Genomic DNA, 24,555 nt, shown 5'->3' with positions numbered 1-24,555 from the left:
CACTTTATTACTGTTTCAAGTACTGCACAAGGGACATCTGCAAATACCTCCAGAAGTGCGGCTGCGGTCAAAGAAAGTGAATGGTTTATAGCAGCCACATTTTAAGGGTTTTCTAATACCTGTCACAAGATGGTGGGACTTCTTAAAATATATTGAAGCAACCTTATAGCTGATTTTGTGCACAATTACAAAGTAGCAAACAGAGCTCTACGAAGTATATATTTATTTGTTTTTATCCAGCACTTGCACATCTATATATCAGTTTCTGCGTGCAATGCAACGGAGGAGGTGGGAGTTGCAACAAAGGATTCTGAAATAGCAAGCAAACAAGGAAATTTTCATTTTGTTTTATTCCTATATGGAGAGAGGTTAATTCCATTACTTCTACCACCTTTCATATATATATATGTTTGTGTGTTTTATAGTATCCAAAAATTAATATTTAGCGTTTATCAACAAAGAGGAGAAAATTAATGCATGTTCCTGCATATCCCACTGAAGGAATAGTATAAATCAGGGTTATTCGTCATTCAACTATTCTGTTGTCAAAATGCGCTTTCTTCATAAGATTCAGTCTTGTATTCATGTCTGGTCTCAACAGAATGATATAACACTTGGGAAAGAAAATACAGCCGAGCAGTCCAGCACTGGAGCACAGGATGGCAAACACCTCCACCGCCACCATGTATTTCCCTCGTGTGCTCAGGTACGCCGGGATGAAGGAGATCCACACACTAACAAATACCAGCATACTGAAGGTGATCAGCTTGGCTTCATTAAAGCTTCCAGGGAGATTCCTTGAGAGAAAGGCCACTATGAAGCTGACTGTGGCTAGGAGGCCCATGTACCCCATCATGCAGTAGAAGAAGATGGTGTCTCCTTCATTACACTCAAAAATGATCTTCTCTGTGTAAGACTTCAGATTCAGTTCTGGAAATGGAGGAGACTTTAGTATCCATACTGCACAGATGAAGACTTGCACCAGAGAACAGAAGAAGATGATACAGCTTGGCGTCTTTGACCCCAACCACTTCCTTGCAGAGCTGTTGGGATGAGATGCCTTGAAGGCAATGACAACAATCATAGTTTTAGCCAAAATAGAGGAGACACTGATGGAAAAAATGACCCCAAAAACAGTCTGTCGGAGCATACAGGTGAGCCTCGTAGGGCGGCCGATGAAGATGAGGGAGCAGAGGAAGCAGAGCATGAGGCTGATGAGGAGCAGGTGACTGAGTCCACGATTGTTAGCTTTGACAATGGGTGTGTCTTGATACTTTACAAAGAGACTCAGGACCGAAGCAGTAATGACGACCATAAAGGAACTACAGATGGCAAGTGTTAGACCCAGTGGCTCTTCATAGGAAAGAAACTCAATGGACTTTTCAGTGCAGTGGGTGTGTCCCGCATTGGGCCATTCGCTGTTAGGACATTTTAGGCAATGTACTGCATCTGGAAAGAGAATAAGAGATTCTTTTGATATCTTCACTGTAGATCTAGTTAGTATATTTAAAAAAATTACAGATTGAAAGGAAACTTATTGGAATTCAGAAGAATTAAGACAAGATTTAAAAACAAATATTTTCTGTGTGTAAGACTGACACACACATGAAACAAGGAGAAATTCTGCACATGAAAGCTGATCCTGATGCACAAAAGCTGGAGTGGTCAAAGTTAGTTCATGCAAAGTTGTCATCTTTCATTGCCATTCACAAAGGTAAGTTACATCTATGAGTTATTTAAACGTGCAACTTAATTATTACACTTTTGAGAAACTTTACTACTTTTGGCTATTCACAAAACTAGAGCGTACTCAAAAGTGTAGACTTGTACTTCTCAAACCCCTGAAAAAATCTATGGGGCCAACTTAACAAGTGTAGGTTACTATTAAGAAGTCTAGTACTACGCATGATCAACCCCTGGTTCTTCAAAATGATCCCACAGTAAATCATGGAAATAATGTTAAAATATCACATTTTTTTATATAGTTACACATTTTAACTCATTTAATTTAATGCACAATATATATGACAATAGAACATATTTTGTATTTAATTATGAAATGATTTACTATTCTTTTTGCATTCTAAAATTAATACAATTATGCATTTTATTAAAATACAATTCAATGAATTTTAATAAATTCCATGCAGAAATGTTAATAAACATTAATGCATCATAAAATAAACTATTTTTAAAATTCAGGAACTGATTTAGATATTGGCGGTCAGGTTACTTCGTCACAACGGTGACGGACATCTTGCCCTCCAAAATATAAATCCTATGGGATGTAGATTTTGGTGGATGGGACATCCATCACCGTAGTGACGGAGTAACCCATCTGACAATATCTAAATCAGGCCCTTAGTTGGGAATTTATTTGTGGTTGGGTGTTTGGGAATAACAAGAGATCACATGATAAAATAGCTTTCAATGTGAAGGAAAAACAAAACATTTTAGTGACATTTTCAAAATTCCATAACTCTGCATTGTTATGCTATGCAAATAATACCCACAGATCCAACATAAATATATTGGCCAAAATAGGCATATTTAAAGAACCTTACTAAAATTATAAGCACTATTAAATCATGTGAATCAGGATAAAAGTATATTTATTGTGCAGAAGCATCAATTTCAGTATGCAGATTACTATTCTTCTGAGAATTGGGCCCGCAGAGATTATTAACTATGGTCTGCTAACTATATCCAGAGAGGTTATGCAGAGTTTTCTTTTCACTGCTACAGCGTGTTATTGAGTTTGCACAGGAAGCAGGAAGCTGTCATGTGATACAGTCTGTCATGTTCCATCGATGAAAACATCATGTGTTGTTTCTGTACTTTTCTTTATTACTAATAAATCAATGCCAACATCATGCCTCAGGCCGCAACCCTTTGCTCCTTCCCTTTCTCATACTCCTACAATTCCCTCCTGCCCTTCAGCAATCTCTCCTCACTTCTCACTTCCTGAGTCTCCTATGGGAGGGGTTTGAAGCAGAGGTAGACTCTGAGCATCACCGTCCCTTCCCGATGCAATCACACACATGTTCACACAGATGGGAAATAACTGAGCAGTGGTACTTATAACAGGGAGGGGGCGTACAGGGCACAAACACACACATAAACACTGACTCTCAACCATGCAGTCACACACACGTTCACACACATATCTATCCACAACACTCAATCCCATATAGTCATGCTTGTACACTTGCACCAAACATTAAAAAATAAAAGATCACACTTACATGCAGTTCTGCTACTGCACACCCAAGAGAGTTGAGACTGCTGCTTTCTCTCACTGGCTGACCTTAGGCAGCAGTCCCTACTTATCACAGAATGGGATGGGTTCAGTGAGAGTTGCTGACCCACCCCAGTCTGTGATGAGGTGTCAGTGACTGACACTCGGTTCAGGGGCTCTTCAGAGCTTAGGACTGAAGCGCTCAGTTCTAAGGCAATCAGTGACACTCCCCCTTGTCACAAGGGGCAGTGCCTTCGGGTGCTGTGCTTGGCTGAAGATGTCATGCCCACAGGAGCTGTGACATCTCCAGCCTCTCAAAGTTCAGCTCAGACAGCCATAAGCCTGCGTACTTAGTGCATGTCTAGTTCCTGGCTGCCTGACCTGATAAAAAACAGTGTCTGTGAGGCTGACCTCTGCTCAGCCTGACAGGTACTCTTATTTTCAGGAAAATAGGTAGGGGATGTGGCCCTTTTGCCCATTAGTATGGGCTGTGGCTGTAAATGAGTTAATTGTCTTTGAAACAGGATTTTTCAATAAATGGCAATGGGTCAGAAACTCTGGAAAGTCCTTGATCCACATCTCAGAGGAAAACCATCAGCCTCATACTTGAAAAACTACTGAAAAGAAGCTTTTTAGGGAAACCTTCGGAGCAGACGGTTTTAATGGGGTTACAATGGAGAGATGTCAGAACCATCCTCCAGATCAGGTGTAAATGACTTCTGGGTGTCTGGGTGATTTCTTACGATGTATGCTTTGCTTCCTTCCTTCATTCTCTGCTAGCACCCCATTATCATCAAAAAATTACTATTGGTGCTTAATAAAACACTTCAAAAAATAAGTAAATAAAGGGCTGGGCTGAGAATGTCAGATATCTGTGGTGGGATATTTTTGCTATTGTGGGAATACATATTAGGAACTGTGGAGTAACATTCCCCAGGGATTTAACAAGATGCTGTGGGAAAAGTCATGTTAGATGACAGTATTGCTAATTGTGGTTGATTTTACTCAGGGCTGTGAAGCCTGCTGTTACAGTTAATGTCTCTATCTTCATCAGCTTTGATTTCCTAGATGCTTCCCATTGCATCTAAATGTTGTCTGTGTTAATCGGAGGGCCAGAAGTGGACTTGTTGCTGTAGGCGCTGTCTGAAGCCTTGTCATAATGTTTTAGCTTTTCAATGTGAGCCCACTGTAGCAAACTGTTCTTTGTTTTATGAGACACTGTGGGTCTTTGGGGTACATATGCCTGTTCTTCTTCGAGCTGCCTCCTGGATGGAGCAGGGCTGGTCTTAGTCAACTTTGTGGTACTATAAGTCTCATGTTCAAGTGGCTGTCACAATGACTTTGTCTTCCTCTAACTGCAGTGGGTGGACCACTGATGAACATGTACCAGGCAGCACAGACTGAGACTAGGTTGCTGTAAGCTCAGCATGGACTAGGGTTGTACAGTACGGGTCTAGACTCTCATCTGGTTTTCCGTTCCCTGCAACTTTGGTCCTGTGGTGGAGAACATCACCGTAGAGACCGGGTGGTGAAGTTACTTCTGTTTTTAGATTTTCTACTGAAAATGACTGCTCCAACAGAGTCTTTAGTGCTGCCTCCATAAATGAGACAATGTTCTGTTATCAGCCATCAGCAACTGTGTAAGTCCTAAAGGGAAAAGACTCTGTAGGGGCAGTCCGTGGGCTGGTGGTAGGAAGGACATCTGGGAGTAGCATGTGACAGAAGACTAGAATTTGAAGTATATAGGAGAAACTGCACGACCAAAGTTGCCCAGCAAGAAAGATATGACCACAAGTAACTGCCTGGCTTTTATTTCCTGTCTGATGGAGAGGTGAAGAGAGTGCATTTGAGTGGTCCAGACTCAGCAGCAACCTGTGCCCTCCGTATGCACGTCTGCCTCAGCATTAGGGCTATATTTGGGCCTTTTGTAGGTCTGAGCCCACCTTAGATATTTCCCGGATTAGCGAAAATTAGAAAGGAGTTAGACGTTTCCTAAGTCTGCATATTGAAAGGTGGACTTCAGAAGCATGGTCAATATAATATGTTTAGCAATGGATTCAAGCCAGTATTAAAATATTCATTGATCAATGACCGAATATGATCAATAGTTTCAGGCACTGGTAAATCCAAAGGAAGGGTAACTTGTAAGATCTGTTGTACTGTACATCTAGGATGCAATGAACTGAAGCTGAAATGTGTTTAATAATTATTTGTATTTTAATGGTATTTAAGTAGCACACCATAACACACAAATCACATATCATAGGTCCTGCCATTGAAATCTTAGAGCAGCTTTTAATTTATTTTCTGAATAATTAGGAAAACGTGAATACATTATTGTGAATAGTTTAAATAATATTTTTATAATTCTTGAAATTCTGCCAACTAGGGTGCGTGCAGCCATTCCTAATGCTCTTTCTTTTTCTAAGTTAAAATTTATTGCATTAAAGGCATTTTGACTCTTTTCAGATGTGATTCTGGTACATTATTTTAATTTTTATATTAATGTAAAAGATGTTTCAAATATGGACCAATTATGCAGTACACCTGTAAGACAGTCCGTACCAAATATATTATGGCTCCAATATGATGCATTGTGAAATTGAAGAAATGTTAATTTCTGTCTAAATTATAGAATGTTAAATGAAATTTGGACTTGAACGTCATCTATATAATGAAGAATCATATGTTATGTTATATGTATTTGTATAGTGTACAATTCACCCAGAAGAGTATTTTGGCACTGATGCTGGAGCTGTAAGAGCCGAGTCTGGGTCAGGGTTATTTGAAGACCCAGGTTTTCAGATTTGAATTGCCGAATTTAAGAATTGCCAAGGGGGCTATAATGTGCAGGGGCTTGTTGTTTCAGGTTTAGGAGCGGGGTAGGAGAAGGCTTGACCACTGGATGTAGTTCTTGGTATGTGGGGTTATGTGCGAGTAGGAGTCTGGCTCAGGAGAGGTGTCTGATACTTTTGTGGAAGTTTGTGTGATTGCTGAGGTACAAGGGGCAAATGTTGTTTCAGGTTTTGTTGTCTGAGAAGTTGAACACTGTTCCTTTTGTGGACTGGGATGCAGTGGAGCTCTTTAAGGTGTGGGCTGATGTGAGTGCAGGGTGGAAGATTCATGATAAACCAGGCTGCTTATTTTTGTGTGGTCTGGAGACTTCTGGTCAGTTGAGTGTTGCATCCAGAATGTTGTTGTAGTCCAGCTTGCTGGTGATAAGGGCTTGGATGATGGGCACCGCACCAACCCCCTCAGACCACGCATGCAACCTCAGATTCATCCTGGACCCCCTCCTCACTATGACCAAGCAAGTCAACGCCGTCTCGTCATCATGCTTCCACACCCTTCGCATGCTCCGAAAAATCTTCCGATGGATCCCTGCCGAAACCAGAAAGACAGTTACCCATGCCCTCGTCACAAGCCGTCTGGACTACGGAAACACCCTAAACGCAGGGACCACCGCAAAGCTACAGAAACGTCTTCAACGCATACAGAACGCCTCCGCATGCCTCAACCTCGACATACCGCGCCACAGCCACATATCTGCCCACCTGAAACACCTGCACTGGCTCCCCGTCAACAAGAGGATCACCTTCAGGCTCCTCACCCACGCATACAAAGCTCTCCACAACATGGGCCCCGAATACCTCAACAGCCACCTCTCGTTCTACACGCCCACCCGTCAGCTTCGCTCAGCCAGCCTTGCCCTCGCCACCGTCCCACGTATCCGCAGAACCACCGCAGGAGGTAAATCCTTCACCTACCTTGCAGCCAAAGCATGGAACTCCCTCCCCGCACACCTAAGAACCACCCAGGACCATCTCGCCTTCAGGAAGCGCCTCAAGACATGGCTTTTTCAGCAGCAGTAAACCACCCCCCTCTCCCCAGCGCCTTGAGACCCTCTCGGGTGAGTAGCGCGCTCTATAAATGCATTGATTGATGATTGATTGGTTCTGTGAGTGTTGGTGGGGAACCCTTTGAATATCTTCTTGAACATTTTGAGTGTTTTGAAGCAGGAGACAGAAATGGCGTTCACTTGACCAGTCATGGTGAGTTGATTGTCGATTACTGATCTGAGATTCTTGGAGTAGGTTCCCGGATGTGGTGTGGGTCTGAGTTCGGCAGGCCACCAGGTGGAGTCCCAGAGTGAGAAGTCTTTGGAGAAGATTACTACTTTGCCTTCTCTATGTTGAGCTTGAAGCATTTGGCTTTCAGTTATTGTAGGTGGACTCTCGCTCCTAGGTAAGACTGCTGGTTTAGGGTTGACAGCACCTTTGTTTGTAGGTGATTGAGTCACTCCTACAAGTCACAACTGTCGGCCTAGCCCTCCTGTATCACAAACAGTACCTCACCAAACACCAAAACAGTTAAAGGTGATTTCTGGCATCTTGTGACTTTGGTCATGCAGCTGAAGAAATTGGTCTGGGTTTTTGGCGTCCTGTAATAGAGAGGGAGAGTATGATATGGGTGTCGTCAGCATAGGATATGATCTTGATTATGTGGTCTCGGATGATGCTGGTGAATGAGGCCATGTAGGCAAGGAACAGAGGTGGGCTAAGTGAAGATCCTTATGGAATTCCGCAGATGAGGTTGACAGCATCCAAGGTGAAGGGGGCCAGGGTGACCGACTGAGGACTGCCTGTCAGGAAGGAGCAAATTCAGTAAAGGGTGGGGCCCTAGATGCAGGCTTTGTGCAGTCATGGGCTAAGGATGGATAAGTGTCAAACGCTGCCGAACGATCCCGTACGACAAAGGGGTCGGTGTCAAATCTGTCCATAAATATCCAAATGTCGTCCATGGCAGCAATGATGGTGTTCTCTGTACTGTGGTTGGGCCTCAATCCAGATTAAGTGGAGACAAGGATGTGGCTGTCAGTAAGGTGGATGGCTAGGTATTTGTTTTTATCTTTTCCATGACTTTTGCCAGGGTTGGAAGCAGGGAAGTCATTTGATACTCCTACCTCTAGGTGTTATGCTAGAGTTGTGAAAAGTAAAACACTAGTAGAAGCAAAGAAACAATAGAGGGAATATGCACAATAGAAACTCACCTCTACCAATACTGATTTCTCCTTGAGAACAGGGGATGCAGTCATAGCAACACACAGGTTCCCCCTCTCTGGCAGCCTTTCTGTACCCAGGCAGACAGCTCTCACTGCAGATGGAACGTGGGACCTGCAGCAGAAAGGAGAGGCTTTAGAGGAAGAAAGAGCAAGACAATATTTTCAGCTGTTTTAAGGAATATTGGGGCCTCAGGGCCAACACTGAATAAATACTTCATCACCATGGGCTCTACTGGGTGAGTGAAAGGAACGTTTAAAGATTTTAAAGAGCTTTGCAATGACAATGAAAGAGCTTTTTCTGCCATAGATGGGCAGGAAGAGATTGAAGAAGGTCAAAAGAGAGTAGAGAAGAGAAGAGAGAGTGGGCTTTGATGCCAAAGAGGATTGCCGCAGGATGTGGAGTCTTCCCGCTGTGCCACAATAACATTGTTTCAGGCTCTCTCAAACTGCCATTCTGATGCCCAGCCACTAGAGGAGAACCCTTTTCAAGACCTCTGGATGGTGAGGCGTGACTCCTTGTGACAGCCTATTTATGGTGCATTCCTTCTATACACCACCCATGCCTCACCTCAGCATTGTGTCTGCCATTTTCTTCTCTTCAAAGAACCCAATATTGCCTCCTGCAGGCCCTGGGATGGAGTTTCTCTTCTTGCTAAGGAGGTTTTGGTTCATCTTCTCACTGGCATGTTCTTTATATTTTAGTAGAGAGTTTTGGTTTTATCACAACGCTACTCCTGCCTATCACTGGCCAGCTGCTAATTTTCACTGATTTTCCAGGATGCACTCATTTAGCCTTCCTTCAACTTTCTATGTCACTTTAAAACCATTGTTTTAGCATAAATGCATTTTACCGCACCTATTGCTGAGCTCATAGCATTAATTTTTTGTGCCTTGATATAATGAATTCTCTCTAAATTTATGGGATTTAAATATCTATGATGGCGTGACTATATTTTCATCTCCTCTTGGTAAGGCTCCGTCCTGAATGGGAAGACTGAGGAAGCTTAAGCTCACTCAGAAATCACATGATGCTCATCATTCTGACTGTACTGCACTGAAACACATTAAATCAATGGCAACTTCTTTGTTGTCAGCAAACGTGCCTACCATCACTTTTAAATGCCATTCTGCTGTCAAACCTCAGCAGACATCTTTTACTAAATGCCTTAGCAATATCCTCCCTGAACTAGTAAATGGTCTTCCTCCATATTTGTGGGAATGTTATTAGGCAAAGGAAACTAATGTCAGGATACAGAATTTAGAGAGGACATGGTCTTCCAAGGAGTCGTGTGTTGTGGAAGCCAAGCAAAACAATTAATGTTAATGATTTCCAAGACTGTTGGCATGCAGAGAGACATTAACTTACTTAACAAACACGCTGAAGACCTTTAAAACAGAAATGAGTGTAATAATCTTCACATATATGGTCTTCCTACAGATGCTGAGGACAGAGATCCGGTTTACTTCGTCACCAGTTTCTTGACACAGATTCCTAATCTTCCTACTTTACCCAAACTCAACATCCAATGTTTTCATAGATTTGGTCACAAACTTTCTACTGCATGTAACCCTAGAACAATTATTATCATTGTCCGTGGACTATATGGAACTTATGGAGTGTTAAAAGCTACAAAAACCTCATGATGTGCTGTCACCATCCCCTCCCTTGTTTACATAGTAGGTATCCCCCTAAGTAACCATCTTTATGCCTTGTGCTGCCTTCTTCTTTAGTAATTTCATGTTCCTTTTTTCCCTTTCTAATATGCCCTATTCCTACTTCTCCCCTTCCTTGCCCTTGTTGTTTGCTTCCAACCACCATCGAATATCAATGTATTTATTATGGGTGAGTTTTCTATTTTAACCAGTTTCAAATTGTTATTATTCAGAGTTGTTACTTCGAATGTAAATGGTTTTTAATACTCTTATTAAAGGACATAGAATTTCCCCCCATTTGGTGATATACACTCCCGATGTAGTGCTTCTTCAAGAAACGGACCTTGGAGAATTGAAAGCACATAAACTTACACTCTCTCAGGTGTGTAATGTGCTTGTTTCCCTCAGTACAAACAAGGAACATTATGTTATTATTCCATGTAATAAGCAAATAGATGCTTCTGTTCTTTCATAAGAAACGGATAATGAAAGTAGGTGGATAGTTTCTAAGCTTACTGTTAACGCAGAATGATTTTTTGTTTTGGCCTGATACTGATAAAACATACCTTCAGGTTAATGATGAGAAGTTTCTTTTGGCTGGAGATTCTAATCAAAGTATTGATCCTTTTTTTGGACAGAAAATCACCAGTTAGGTTTATCCTTCATAAAATGTACAAACAATTCTGTTTTTTTGTTTCGCACGGGTCCTTAGTAGATTCCTGGCGATTGTGTGACCCACCAACTCATGAATACACTTTCATATCTCTACCACATAATTCCCCTACTAGACTAGATTATCTATTAAGTAATCACCTTTCTCAATATCTACTTAAGATAGTTATTGCTCAGATACTGATTTCAGATCACTCTCCTCTGATACCTGATCTTAATTTGTTATCTTTCCATAAACCACCTATTAGATAGTGATTTAATAATGCTTTGCTGTGGGACATAGACTTCTCTTCCTTTTGTATTGCACTCACCTCACTTATTATCTACTCACAACTAGTATAGGACACCTTTAACACTATTGCACAGGGCTTTATTATTGACTATGGCCCATATTTATACTTTTTGACGCAAAACTGCGCTAACGCAGTTTTGCGTCAAAACAATTAGCGCCGGCTAACGCCATTCTGAAGCGCCATGCGGGCGCCGTATTTATCGAATGATGTTAGCCGGCGTTAGCCGCCGGCGCCGTCTGGTGTGCGTTAAAAAAAACGATGTACACCAGGCAGCGCTGGCGTAGGGGGATATGGGGCTTGGGCGTCAAGAAATGGGGCAAGTCAGGTTGAGGCAATTTTTTCGCTTCAACCCGATTTGCGCCATTGTTTTTCACTCCCAACCCCCATAGAAATGACTCCTGTCTTAGCAAAGACAGGAGTCATGCCCCCTTGCCCAATGGCCATGCCCAGGGGACTTCTGTCCCCTGGGCATGGTTATTGGGCATAGTGGCATGTAGGGGGGCACAAATCAGGCCCCCCTATGCCACAAAAAATAAATAAATAAACACTTACCTGAACTTACCTTAATGTCCCTGGGATGGGTCCCTCCAGCCTTGGGCGTCCTCCTGGGGTGGGAAAGGGTGACAGGGGGAGTCCCTGGGGGCATGGGAGGGCACCTCTGTGCTCCTTCAGAGCCCACAAGTCCCTTAACGCCTGCCTTTTGCAGGCGCAAAAAACGGCGCAAATGCGGCCGTACGTCATTTTTTTTGACCCGCCCACTCCCGGGCGTGAATTTTGCCCGGGAGTATAAATCCGACGCACAAGCCTCGGAGTCGATTTTTTAGACGGGAACGCCTACCTTGCATATAATTAACGCAAAGTAGGTGTCCACGCTAAAAAATTACGATAACTCCATGGACTTTGGCGCTAGACGCGTCTAACGCCAAAGTATAAATATGGAGTTAGTTTTGCGTCGGAATTGCGTAAAAAAAAACGACGCAATTCCGGTGCAAACGGAGTATAAATATGCCCCCATGTTTCTAACAAAAAAAATCCTCACATAATCAACACACTCAATTATCAACCATAATTAAACAACTGGAACATCAATATTACTCTTCTAATTCAAATACTGTGCTCCATGATTTTATTGCAGCCAAACTCCACTTTAATAAAATCTCCTCTGAGGGTACCTCTTCATATTTACTAAGGAGTGGCACTCAATATTATGGGGGCTGCAATAAATTGGGTAAGCTTCTAGCCAATTATATCAAATTATGAAAAGACTGTGCAAGGGTGGAATCTTTAGAATACAACTCAGGTACCCAGATCTTTAAAGACTGTGATATTCTTAATGAATTCACATTTTTTTAGAACACTGTGGCGCATATTTTTAGGCTCCTAGCGCCACAGGAGCGTCACTTTTCGTGACGCTTCTGTGGCGCTAAGCACTGTGGCATATTTACAAGGTGGCGTTAAGCCACTTTTTGTGGCTTGACGTCACCTTGTAAATACGGCCCCTTCCCACGCAGCACTGTATGTGGAAGGGGCATGCAATGGGTGTTGCTGTGGGCATGCCACAGCAACACCCATTGCGTTTTGACGCTGTCTCAGATTTATGAAATTTTTTAAACCTGAGGCAGTGCCAAAATCTAACAACTCCCCAGGGGTAGCGTTAGCAGGACGCAACGAGAAGAAATACTTTTATTCTCCCTCGTTTTTTGGTTTTTCTATGTGTGCTGCACATAGAAAGAGCAAAATGCCAGAAATTATCAGTATGTGCAGGAAGGTGTCCCTTCCTGCACATAAACAATCATTTGAAAATTATGCTTTGGCACTTCTGTGTGTGCTTCATTCTGTCAAAGTGCCATTAGTGTTTTTTTATGTGCAGGAAGGGACACCTTCCCACACATAAATAATCATACTACTCAACACAGACATCCTTGCACAATGGTGCAAGGATGCCTGTGTTTGCATCTAAATTTAGTGCCAGCACAGGGGACAACATGGGGGTGTGCCATATTCACTTAACTACAGCGCATCCTTGCGGTTCAAAAGCGGCGCAGTGCGGCTCTGACAATTTTGGCGCAGCACTGCGCTGCGCCATTTTTCTATAAATCTGGCCCTTTATATCCCAGAATACCAACCTACAGAATCCGATATTAAGTTTTTTCTTCAAACTCTTGACAAACCAACTACTTCTACTGATTTGTTCAGTTTGGGTCAAGATATTTTCCTTCCTGAGTAAACTTCTGCTTGTTTTGTGTTAAAGAAAGGTAAAACACCTAAGCTAAATGGTTTTACTGTAGAATTTTATTCTCACTTCGCTACTATACTACAACCCAAATTGTTGCATTTATTTTCTTCTTTTTCATCTAATGCTCCCAAAGTTGTCTGCCTTATTCTGAAACAGGGAAAGATCCAACTTTGTGCAAAAATTATTGCTCTATTTCCTCAGACAATGTGGACTGTAATACTTTTGCAAAACTTCTTGCTTAGCAGTAAGAAACCTTTTTACCCATATTAAACGGACCAGGACAGGCTGGTTTTAGGGTCTCATTGGTTCTGCCAGGAAACACTTTGCGAGTTGCAAATGGCAAAATCTGCCGTTTGCGACTCGCAAATGCGTGTTTCCTATGCAGAAATGCATTTTGCGAGTCGTTACCGACTCGCAAAATGCATTTCCGAATCGCAAATAGGAAGGGGTGTTCCCTTCCTATTTGCGAGTCGCAGTGGTATACAACTCCATTTGCGACCGCGTACGCGGTCGCAAATGGAGTCGCAGTTACCATCCACTTCAAGTGGATGGTAACCCACTCGCAAATTGGAAGGGGTCCCCATGGGACCCCTTCCAGTTTGAGACTGGACCCCAAAATATTTTTTCAGGGCAGGGAGTGGTCCAAGGGACCACTCCCTGCCCTGAAAAAAACGAAACAAAAGGTTTCGGATTTTTTTTAAATGCAGCTCGTTTTCCCTTAGGGAAAACGGGCTACATTTAAAAAAAAAAAAAAGCTTTATTGAAAAGGCAGGTCGCTAACATGGAGGCCTGCTGACGTCAGCAGGCCTCCATGTTAGCGAGTGCCTATACTCGCAATGGGGCCGCAATTTGTGACCCACCTCATGAATATTCATGAGGTGGGTCATTGCGACCCCATTGCGAGTTGCAGACGGTGTCTGAGACACCGTACTGCATAGCAATTTGCGACTTGCAAATTGCGAGTCGCAGGGACTCGCAATTTGCAAGTCGCAAATTGCTCTCTTCCTACATCTGGCCCTATAATTTAGCTTAACTGAAGTCTCTAATTTCAATTGTCATTTTGCTGCAATTACTATTGATGCAGAAAAAGTATTTCATAGACTTTGATGGTCTTTTACATTTAAAGTTTAACAAAGGTATGGTTTGGTATATACAACTCTTTCCCTCATATCCGCACTATACCATTTTCCAAAAGCTTCTGTTATGATTAATGGATTAACTTTCCCATACCTCAAAATCCAAAGAGGCTTCCAGCCAGGGTGCCCCATCTCCTCTCTCATTTACACTGGCATTGTTTCCAACGTGTTTCTCATCATTTAAATTAGCTGCATATGCTAATGATATTCTCTTTTGTATCTCTGGACCTGTGAACCCTTTACCACTTTTCTCAAGAAATGCTTTATTTTTCAAATGTTTTGGGTTACAAAATAAAATTTGACAAAATTGAAATTCGACCATTAAATAAGTGTTGTACTAAACAATTATTTGTCTCTTCTGGTTTCTCCTGGGCTTCTGTCAAAATCATTTTTTTAGAATTTTGGTTCAACAATCCAATCACCTCTTTTGTTTCCTGTAACCTCATGGAACTCGTTCTCAAGATGTACTCTCTTCTTTCCAAATGGAATCTTATCTTTCTTTTAGATTATATTAGGATGATAACTGCACCCATTCTACTTTCTCTATGATCTCAGTTAATATTACTCAAGCATTTTTTTTTATTCATTCAGATTTGAATGGAATAAAAAGGAATCTCAAATCGCTTTCTTTATACTCAGATGTAGTGAATGGTGGGATGAAATTTCCTGATTTTCAACAATGTCATAGAGCTTGCTCACTTTGTCAGGCTTCTTTTTGTTTACTCAAAAATCTCTTATTTCTCCTTTCTTTGTTCAGGGATATCTAGCCAAATCTTCCTATTTTCCGCATTTATATTCCCTAATTTTACAACATTTGTGTTAAATACTCCTTTACTGTTTTCCTTCTAATTCATTACATTCTGGTACTTTTTTCCAGCTGCCCTTATGGTATAATAAGCTAATTCAACCGAATAATAGTTACTTGCTTTGCTTGAAAGCATGCTGAGAAAACAGTGTGATGTTACATCTTGCTTTATTAGTGTTAACAAAAATAACTAAGGCCCTCATTACGAGTGTAGCACTTTTAAGACCGTCAAATATGCAGTGGCAGTCTTACTGCTGCGGTCCCGGCAGTAAAGACTGCTGTATTACAAGTTCGGCGGTTTGGCTGAAGTCAGGTTCGGCGGTTTGGCTGAAGTCAAAATGCCACAACACTGCCAGCTCCACCGGTGCAGTCGGACCAGCGCGGCTGGTGGTGAGCTCCTCCGGGCTGGTGGCATGCCTAAGACCACCAGCCGTATTAGGAGGCAGAAAACATCCAGGCTTTTTGCTGGGGTTGCCCTGCCACAAAACCCTGGTGGTAACACACCAGGTGACAGGAATCCCCATTCCTGTCACTGGTGCACACATCCCCACATGTCCACACACTTGCAGACACCCTTCCACCCGACTGCAAACATCCAGACACCCCCACCCAACTGCAAGCATACATCCAGACACCCCAGCCTACCGCATGCATATATCCAGACACCCCCCTCGTTCTCATACAAACTCACACCCCCACCCAACCGAACACAGACACACCCCACTCGTTTGATCACATACACTCCTCCTCCACATTCATACACCCCCCCACCACAACAGTCTGCATACATTCACATAAACACCACCAAGCAAGCAATCAGTCACACACACATGCATGCACACTCATTCCGACACACATGCTCGCACACATACATGCACAAACCACACACATGCACCTACCACACCTCCCCCCCCTTTCCGGTCGGTCCACCAACCTGTCTGGGCCGCACAACAGCCCACGTCGAGGTGGTCGTCTGGGAGGGGGTGGATGTCGGCGGTTCCACCGCCAATGCCACACCACCCTGCAAGGTCCACCGTGCCATATTATTGCTCGTAATATGGCAGGCGGAGTACTTCCAGCGTGCGGTGCTGGCGGTGGACCCGCCTTTCACCTGCTGTCGGTCAGGCAAACGGTGTCAGATTTCCACCTGTTTATGGGTGGAAATCCGTTGGTGCTTCATGATACGGCAGTCTTAGGACTGCCAACACTGGCGGTCTTTTGGCGCCCGCTTCAACTGCAGTCTTGGCAAAAACTACATAAGCCAAAAGGAAGGCCTAAATGTCTGCTACCACCACACCCCACATTTGGCATATATTAGCCATTTTCAACCCTTAAAAAGTGTCATGATGGTGTTTTTTAAACATATTGTAGCACAGTATTGAACAACAGAGTGCACGATAACACAGTAACAGAGCAGAAGCTATTAATAATAAATTGTTTTTGTAGAGTGATTCAAACCAAACTTGTTTCTAAGTGCTATAAAAACAAATGTTTCTCTTATTCACTGTAAGAGTAATCAATTTACTGTTCTCCAATTGGATGGAAGACTGAAGTTCAACTTCCTGAGCCAATCTTCCAAATGCTAACTATCTTTTGCCATCTAGGGAGACTTTTCTTCACACTTAAGACTAATGTTCATTGTTTTGAAAACTTTATGCAGGATCACACTTCAAATGAAACCATGTCAAGGTCCTTTTAGCAAGCTGTGGATGCAAATCAAATCAATACATGTAAGAAGTCTGTGGCATACTCCTAAAGCAGTGGCTCGAAACCTTTTGACTTATGGGGACCCTCATTTTATAAACACTGAGGTGCTCATTCCGAGTTTGGCGGTCATACCCAAAGACCGCCATGCAAAAGGCAGCTGAAACACCGCCAGCGATGGCTGAGTGAAGCCCGCCGTATCACAAGTGACCAACACAACACCGCCAACTTTGGAATGGAAAAACAACACCGTCGGCCCAAACAACGGAAAGAAGGAGGCGGTTCCCCACCACCACACTGAGAAAATCCCACCCGCCAAATTCCGATACACAAATCAGCATCGTGGAAACCAACACGCCGGTAATCCATTGGCAGTCCAAACCGCTGTGGGAAAATAAGTAGCCACCACAGCAGCAACACATCCCAGATGCAGCAAACCAATGCGTTCCTGGAAGGCATTCACGGTGCCTTGTCTGGCCTCCAGAGATAGTTGCAGGCAGGCTCTGGCCTCCTTGATGACGGAAGCCAGTGTCCCTTCATCCTCCGTCCCCCCTCCAGCTACCTGTTCCCAATCCACATGCCCTCTCCCTAAACCCGTCCAAAGCACACCAACACACACACATACACCCAGTACAACAGACAAGGTGCGCAAAGACAGACATGGGCATCACAGATGTTCACACAGGCATGCACACACACAACATACATCTGCAGACACAACAACAGACACTTCTCCCACCACCTCCTCCTATACAGTCACATCACCACTCATTCCTGCCAGCACAGCATCAACACATACTGGTCCTGCTGCCATTCCTGTCATCCCCTCAATCAGCACAACAGCAGACTCACAGTCACACACCCCACACACCACATCCTCACTCACCACGACTACAGTCTCTGCCACCTGCAGCACATCCACCTCTCTTGCACACACCACCTCAACATTCACTCACACATCACCCATTCCCTCTCCCTGCATCCCTGCCCCCTCCCAAGAAATGCATATCTACCCACTCACCCACCCAACATTCAGCCACCACACATATGCAGACACTGCACACACCAGCATCCACGTAGAGCACACAAACATGTCACACTAACACTTCCTCTATCTCCACTCCTCACCTTCAATCATGTGACCCCCTCCATGTATCTATATTTTTATTGCTGCCCTTGACCTCTTCCCTACTCCATTCCTACCCCACCTGCCCCTTAAACAGCGTATCCTCCTGCCCCTCCAAGGCCCTTCCACCTCCTATTCTTTGGGTCCCCCTCTGATGTTTCCCCTGCTCCTCCGCCCAGCAAAACATCCACCCCTCCCAGTGCTAAAGTCACCCCTCTCAAGCCCAAGGCAAAACGTTCCCCTTCCACTTCCAAGCCCCCCCCACCATCCCCACACCCCTGAGATGCCCGCCTGTCCCATTGCTGCCCCTATGTCATGGAGGCCTAGCTTCATTCAGGAGTCAGGTTGGCCCATTCTTCATGGACAATGTGTCCTTCAAAATAAATTGGACATTTGTACTTGCCATTGACACCTTAGTATATAGTTATTTTTTTAAATACAACTGCCCAAATTGCTGTGGTTGGCAAGTTGAGATACTTTTCCTGGTTTCCTTCAACATTGTGGTGTGACATCTGTATACAAGGCTGTGGTATCTGTGTGTGGAATGTGTCTGCGTTGTTGCATGAGCTTGGTAGATGGTTTGGGCCATGGGGATGTTGGGATGTGTGTGTCTGCTTGCTTGTGTGTTTGTATGGGGTGTTGTGTGCGTCCGTGTGTCTAGTGCTGGATGTGTGTATTTCCTTGATTGTTGGTTGTATGTGTTGTTTCAGCTGTATCATTGTTTGGATATGTGTTCACAGCTATTGTTTGTGTTTCATTGCTACATGGAGTTCATGGTGTGTGTGTATGTGCGGTGTCTCACAACATGCCTGTCTATGACATGGTTGGGGTGTTTGTGGGGTATCTGTTGTTGTGTGGTTGTGAGGTGTGTTTGTGGTGTTTTTGTGCATTGTCATGTATGTTTGGCACGTGCCTGCATTGCTTTGTGTGTGTATTATGTATTTGCCATTGACGTATGTTGTGTGTGTGTGTGGCCTTCACTGTGTGTCTGGGGTATGTGTGTTGTGTGTGGGTGTGTATCACTGCCATTTCCCTCCACTCTGTGCTAGGTATACTTATGGTTGTCATCTTCGTCGTCGACGGTGGTACTGGAGGTGTATGGCGAGATACAATGCTGGAAAGACTAGCAGCTCATTTGCCATGGCGGCCAAAGTGGCGTCTCTGTGCCTGGAGGTGGGTGTTTGCATTTACACTTTCTGTTTCCGCCAGTGTTTCATGGCGGGATGGCCCCACCGGATATCCTGGCAGAGTGGTTACTCAGAACATGGAGGGTGGGACAAGATCTGCATCCTGCCTGGAGTTGTCTTCTGCCGGCGGTTGCAGCTCATCGGCGGTGGCGGGGCTGGCGGTGAGTTGTCTGTATTGCGTTGGATTCACCACGTTACACGTTATTTGGCAGTGTGCACCGCCATCCTGCTGATGGTCACAAGACCACTATCAGCGTGGCGGTTTGGTTACCGCCAAACTCAGAATGAGCACTTCAGTCATCAGCAGAAGCCGGGGACCACGGCCTAAACATTGTAGATTATTTGAAATACAAAACAATACACAAAAAACAAGCGTTCATCAAACACATAAACAAATATTAACACATAATAAAACAATATAAAACATTTAATTTTAATATGAAGGTTGGAGCATTTCTAAATTCAATTAAAGCCACACATCATCCATACCATATTCAGTTTGATGGATGTGTACTGGTCCCAATATTCAATGTGAAGATACTACTTTATTTTTTAGCCTCCAAATTCAAATGACTTGACATTTATAGTATGTTTTAAATGTTCAGTTCTACCTCTAGTCACTATATTTATATACACTTCTTATTTAATTTTCTAAGTAGTCAGGGACCTCCTGAGGAAGCTTCGCTGGCCGTCAGGGGTCCGTAGAGCAGAGCACATGTTTGGAACCACTGTCCTACAGCATGAGACATTTGTTTGAATACCACTGAACAGCACATAAGGAGAAAGGATTGCGTCCCAGCGTGGACAGGCATCCCTTACAAATGTACGGGTGAGACCGCTGGAAGGAGAAGAATGATAGCACCAAAGGATACTCTGCGGCTGTTAACAACCTCACAAAAAGGGCATTATGCAGTGTAGTGCGAGCTGAAAAATCAATAACTTTTAGTAAACAATTATGAGGGCCAAGTAGGTGTCTCCGGTCACTTACTAGGAAACCTCTCACAAAGTGAGGCCCTGTGCAATGGTCCACCTTACCCATGCCTTAAAACTTCTCCAGGAATGATCACAGTCAGCATGTGGGATGTGCAGAAAGTACAATTAAAAGACCACAGAGAAGGGGACTGGAAACAATGTCCAAGGTAAAAAACAGACATAATATGGGGACTACGAAAAGACTACGAGCCGGTAGAAGTCACTCCATGGTCCTACGGTTCTATGCAAATTGTATGACAACCCATAATTCACACACCAACAGGAATGCTCATGTCCTCACCATTAGTGTGACAGATTCCATTACAAATGTTATAGGTAATGTTACATATTAAATTACATATTGCATGATAAGGTTACATAGTGCAGTACACTTACCACACAAAGGTTTGACTACGAAAGTAGTATTATTTATTGGCTGCTGTTATTTAATTACTTTTTTCCTATTAGGTGTTGTTATGTATTGGTATAAATATTGTGAGGTTGAGAGCACTGAATTTCGAGTGTGGATTATGGTTTGCAAAGCACTTGTGTGAACTATGGATTGTGATCTTAACCATAACCTGAAAATTTGAGTGGTTTATCGATTTCACTTCAAACCATAACTGCACTTCAATTGTTTAGGTGCATTTTTGAGTTTTGTGTGTGGACAAATTACACTAAGCATAACCGAGTTGGCTGCAAAACTTGTTCTCTGGCCAGGCCATAAGCCCACCTGCCATGGCAGCCAACCCCTACTGCACGTAGCTTTTGGACTTACAAAGCAGGCCTGGGCTGCAAGGCCTTGCTTTTAAACAGACCCTTCTTTCTTTTTTCAAATTTATTTTTGTATCCACAGATCCCATTTGGGATCCATGGATCCCACAACTAAATTAAGATTTTTGTTTACTTTTGACCAATGTCAGTGGTCCCTCTGGTGCCTCCCACGTGGGCCTGGGTTCAGGGTGGGCTCACCCTTACCATTTTTTGCATTTTTGCAACTTGTTTAAGGACTTGGAAACTGAGTGCAAGAGTCCTGTAATGACAGCAGCAACATTTTCTATCAGTGTATGTAGACTGCCAATCAGATCATTTAGTATCCAGATCTGCACATCCAAAAATTGTTGACAGAAGAAACCCGTCACTTTGCCAATCAGATTGGCCTATTTTTAAAATGTTTGCATTTGCAGGTGTTCTCACATCAGGACTTGTGGATATCAATGGATTAATGGTCCAGATATACGAAAAACTCCACCTTTTTATGCTCAACTTGAGCACGTCTTTAAATGATAGTTTCTCAAAAACTACCGAATGCGTTTAGAGTGAACTAAATATAGTGAAATCCTTGAGTACAATTCTAACTTTGTGCCAAGCTTGTTGTAATGCTATCTAACTGAGTTTTATGCATGGAAGACTCAAAATGAGAAATCACACTTCTTGGAGCCCCACCACAAAACTTGGAAAGCTTCCTGAGGATTCGTAGTTAAGAAGAAAACAAAAAATTCCTTTCCTATAGAAACTCTGATCCAACTATAACTATCCCGGAGCTATGGCTGCCAGAGAAATGTATATTGATTGGCTTATAAATTTATCAAACACTGACAAATGTGGGTGGGATTTAGCTGACATTTACCATGTTCAGTGCATTATTATTGTTTTGAAATGTGTGCTGAATAATCAAGCAGAGGCACATTTACAAGAGGAGATTCAAAAAGTGCTCAATTACTAATAACATACCTTGGCAAAAATCAGCTTGATATGTGTCAGACCATTCATAGGCTTCATTTGCTCTTGTCATTCCAAGTCAATTTAGAGGTCAGAAAATCTTTGATCTGCTAATGCCTTTAGGGCCTTATGACAGAGGTCCATTAAATTTGTCATGCCCTTTTCATGCTTAGCTCACTCGTGATATATTGAGTTTCATGTGAAACCATCAAGAAGAGGCAGAGTTATATATGGGGGGGGGGGGTGAGTCAAGAAAGTGTTCAATTTCAAATAACTTTGTTGATGGGTAATGAATCAAGATGGCACTTGATAGGCTGTTAACAAGTTAAGCCCAGTGCAACAATTTCAAGTTTTATGCAACCATGAAATAAGACAGTTAAAGTTTAGTTAAAACAAGGGGTCAACATTTTTTGTTTATTTGCTAATATTTATGAACCATATATTGGACCACTGGGAATTTCATGTAAACAGAGGTCAAAGTTCCAGGATTATTTATGAACTCTATTGTAATGAGTTTGTAGATCAAACGTTGGTACCACAGACTTGAAATAGATGGCAGGAGCTACACAACTCCTTGCCAAATGGGTGTTTTTCATTTTCAATGTAAGGCCAGTAGAAAGTCTGCAAACCTGGGTCCAGCTATCTCTAGCTGTTAACCGTGTAAACCCACTGACTCATTGTTGTTATGTTAATTTCTTTAAAATTACTAAACATTGTACTCCTAGCCACACAACTGCAATTCCCTGAGTAAATTATTTGTTTTATTCTATGTTTGCTATCATTTCTTGAACAGCTTCTTTCTGTAGTAGAAACCAATTAATCCTATGGAAGTTAAAATGACCGCCCCAATAAGTGTACCCGCCGCTCCCACTTGAAGGGACTGCATGAAATTCAAAATGTGGCAAATAAGATAAACATGCAAGTGCATGGCACATGTTAAGCTGATCTATAACACTGAGCTAAGTTTATTAGTAATGATGAAGCAGAAAATGAAGGTTTTCATTTATTAGCGCTTAAACGTAGTACTGTAATAATCATGTGTGACTTTAACCGAACTAATAAAGATTGTACGGGGACAAAATGTGCCCTTAGAGTAGTTTGCCAACATTTATAAGCGTGCTTTATATAACGTGATGTATTAGAATTGCACTAATCCGACATAATCGTAAACGTGTGCTATGATTTGCTTGTTTGAAATGTTTTAGCTTAGCATTACTTTAGTGGAGGCTTTGGCCTAGTTGCCTGGTCTCACGGTTTAGATGCTCGTATTTTTCCAATGTGCTAATAAACGTGTATTTTTGCTTGAAGCTGTACTCTTCCACTGAGATCGTTCACATGCTTATCTTAAAGTTTCGTGTCAGCTTGGCATTTTTCTCTTTGCTCCAAGGTCGATCTGCAGGTGCGGACAATGGAGGCTCTGAAAGTGAGTTAATTGGTATAAAATGTTGCAACTTGCGTACCCATCTCCAAGGATAATGTATGCTTAAGTAAAAGCTTGAGAACTGTCGTTTTTGATTGGATAATTTGAAGCTAACCTATGAACCCTCCAATGGAAGACCCTACTGGATTTGAACTGTTGTCTATAAAAACCAGGTGCACGAGAAGAAAGTACTTATTACCAGCTCGATACCCGCCATTTTGACGCCATTTTGAAAGAGACTTTGATGCTTTCTCTAATCGAGAGAAAGAGACTTTAAATGATTCTTGCCCTAGAGACTTTAACTTTGATCCCTTTGCATGAAGTAGTAGTTTTACCTTGCCGCCGTGAGGCAATTGCCCCGTCCACCCCTGCCCCTTTGCCCCGTCCCATGCTGATCGAAACGGTACCTATGCTGATCGAGAAACGGTACCTGTGAGACGAAGACTTCCTTGTATGCTGATCGTAATTGGTAAATATGAAAGGAAATTGTACAATTGCATTGTGTTTCTTTTAGGTAACCAACTGCTGATTTTGATAAGATCCCTAGTTAGGAGTTTTTCTAAATTAATGTTGCTAAATTGTTTTTGCATGAAGTCCCACATGCTGATGCTAATTTGAGGTTAGATGAGGATTCCTTTTGTTGCACGATGCAATTTGAGACCTTGTTATGCTGACTAAATGTATGCAATTAGTTCGTTACAGATCATAGTTTTAGTGATTTGCATTGCTATTATCGAATGCCTTGTTATTCAAATGCTGCATAGATTGCACCTGTTTCGCCGTTATGGACAGCTATTAATGTTCATTTATGTTTATCATTTGGTGTTGAGACACATCTATATTGTGCTAGCTTTGTTAATATAAGGAAATAAATTCGCTAACTTTGAATAAACTGGTGTGGTTATTCCTGACTGAAAGGTCAGGGTTCGCCGAAATGTATTCTGGAATAATTGTTAAGTGTTATGTTGATCAGGGTATTGCTTATGTTCGTTATTGATTATTGATTTAATGAAATTGACTGATCAAGGGTGTCGAGGGTCCCACTTAGCCAAAAGATTCATCGGCCTAAGGAGCGTCCAAATACAGGTAAATTATTAGTACGGAACGCTCTATCAGTAATTCAATTATTCTTGGAACCCTTTAATCATGTTTGTTCCCTTATTGGATCTGCATGACACTTGTGAGTCCTGCACTTAACATAAAATGTAAGAGCCTGCCAACCTTTGTGCACATTGATTACAGAACATCAAAGCTACCCTTTGTTGATGGATCTGTATAAAATGTTCTGTACCCACAGAAGATTAAACATGCTACTTATTTGCCAAATTT

General features: G+C 42.6%; 1 protein-coding gene across 1 annotated transcript in view; it reads right to left on the bottom strand.

The window, feature by feature from the left end:
• Positions 1-524: 524 nt before the first annotated feature.
• The window catches only part of LOC138249311 (vomeronasal type-2 receptor 26-like), a 133,540-nt gene continuing 109,509 nt past the window's right edge, over positions 525-24,555 (bottom strand). The window contains exons 8-9 of the mRNA XM_069203269.1: positions 8,289-8,412; positions 525-1,449 (exon numbers count right to left, since the gene is read on the bottom strand). Coding sequence (XP_069059370.1) covers positions 527-1,449; positions 8,289-8,412 — 1,047 coding nt within the window. The 3' untranslated portion in view covers positions 525-526. The remainder of the gene's footprint in view (positions 1,450-8,288; positions 8,413-24,555) is intronic.

Source organism: Pleurodeles waltl, chromosome 8, assembly GCF_031143425.1.
Source record: "Pleurodeles waltl isolate 20211129_DDA chromosome 8, aPleWal1.hap1.20221129, whole genome shotgun sequence".
NCBI classification, from domain to species: Eukaryota; Metazoa; Chordata; class Amphibia; order Caudata; family Salamandridae; genus Pleurodeles; species Pleurodeles waltl.
This window is presented reverse-complemented; position numbering and strand designations above follow the sequence as displayed.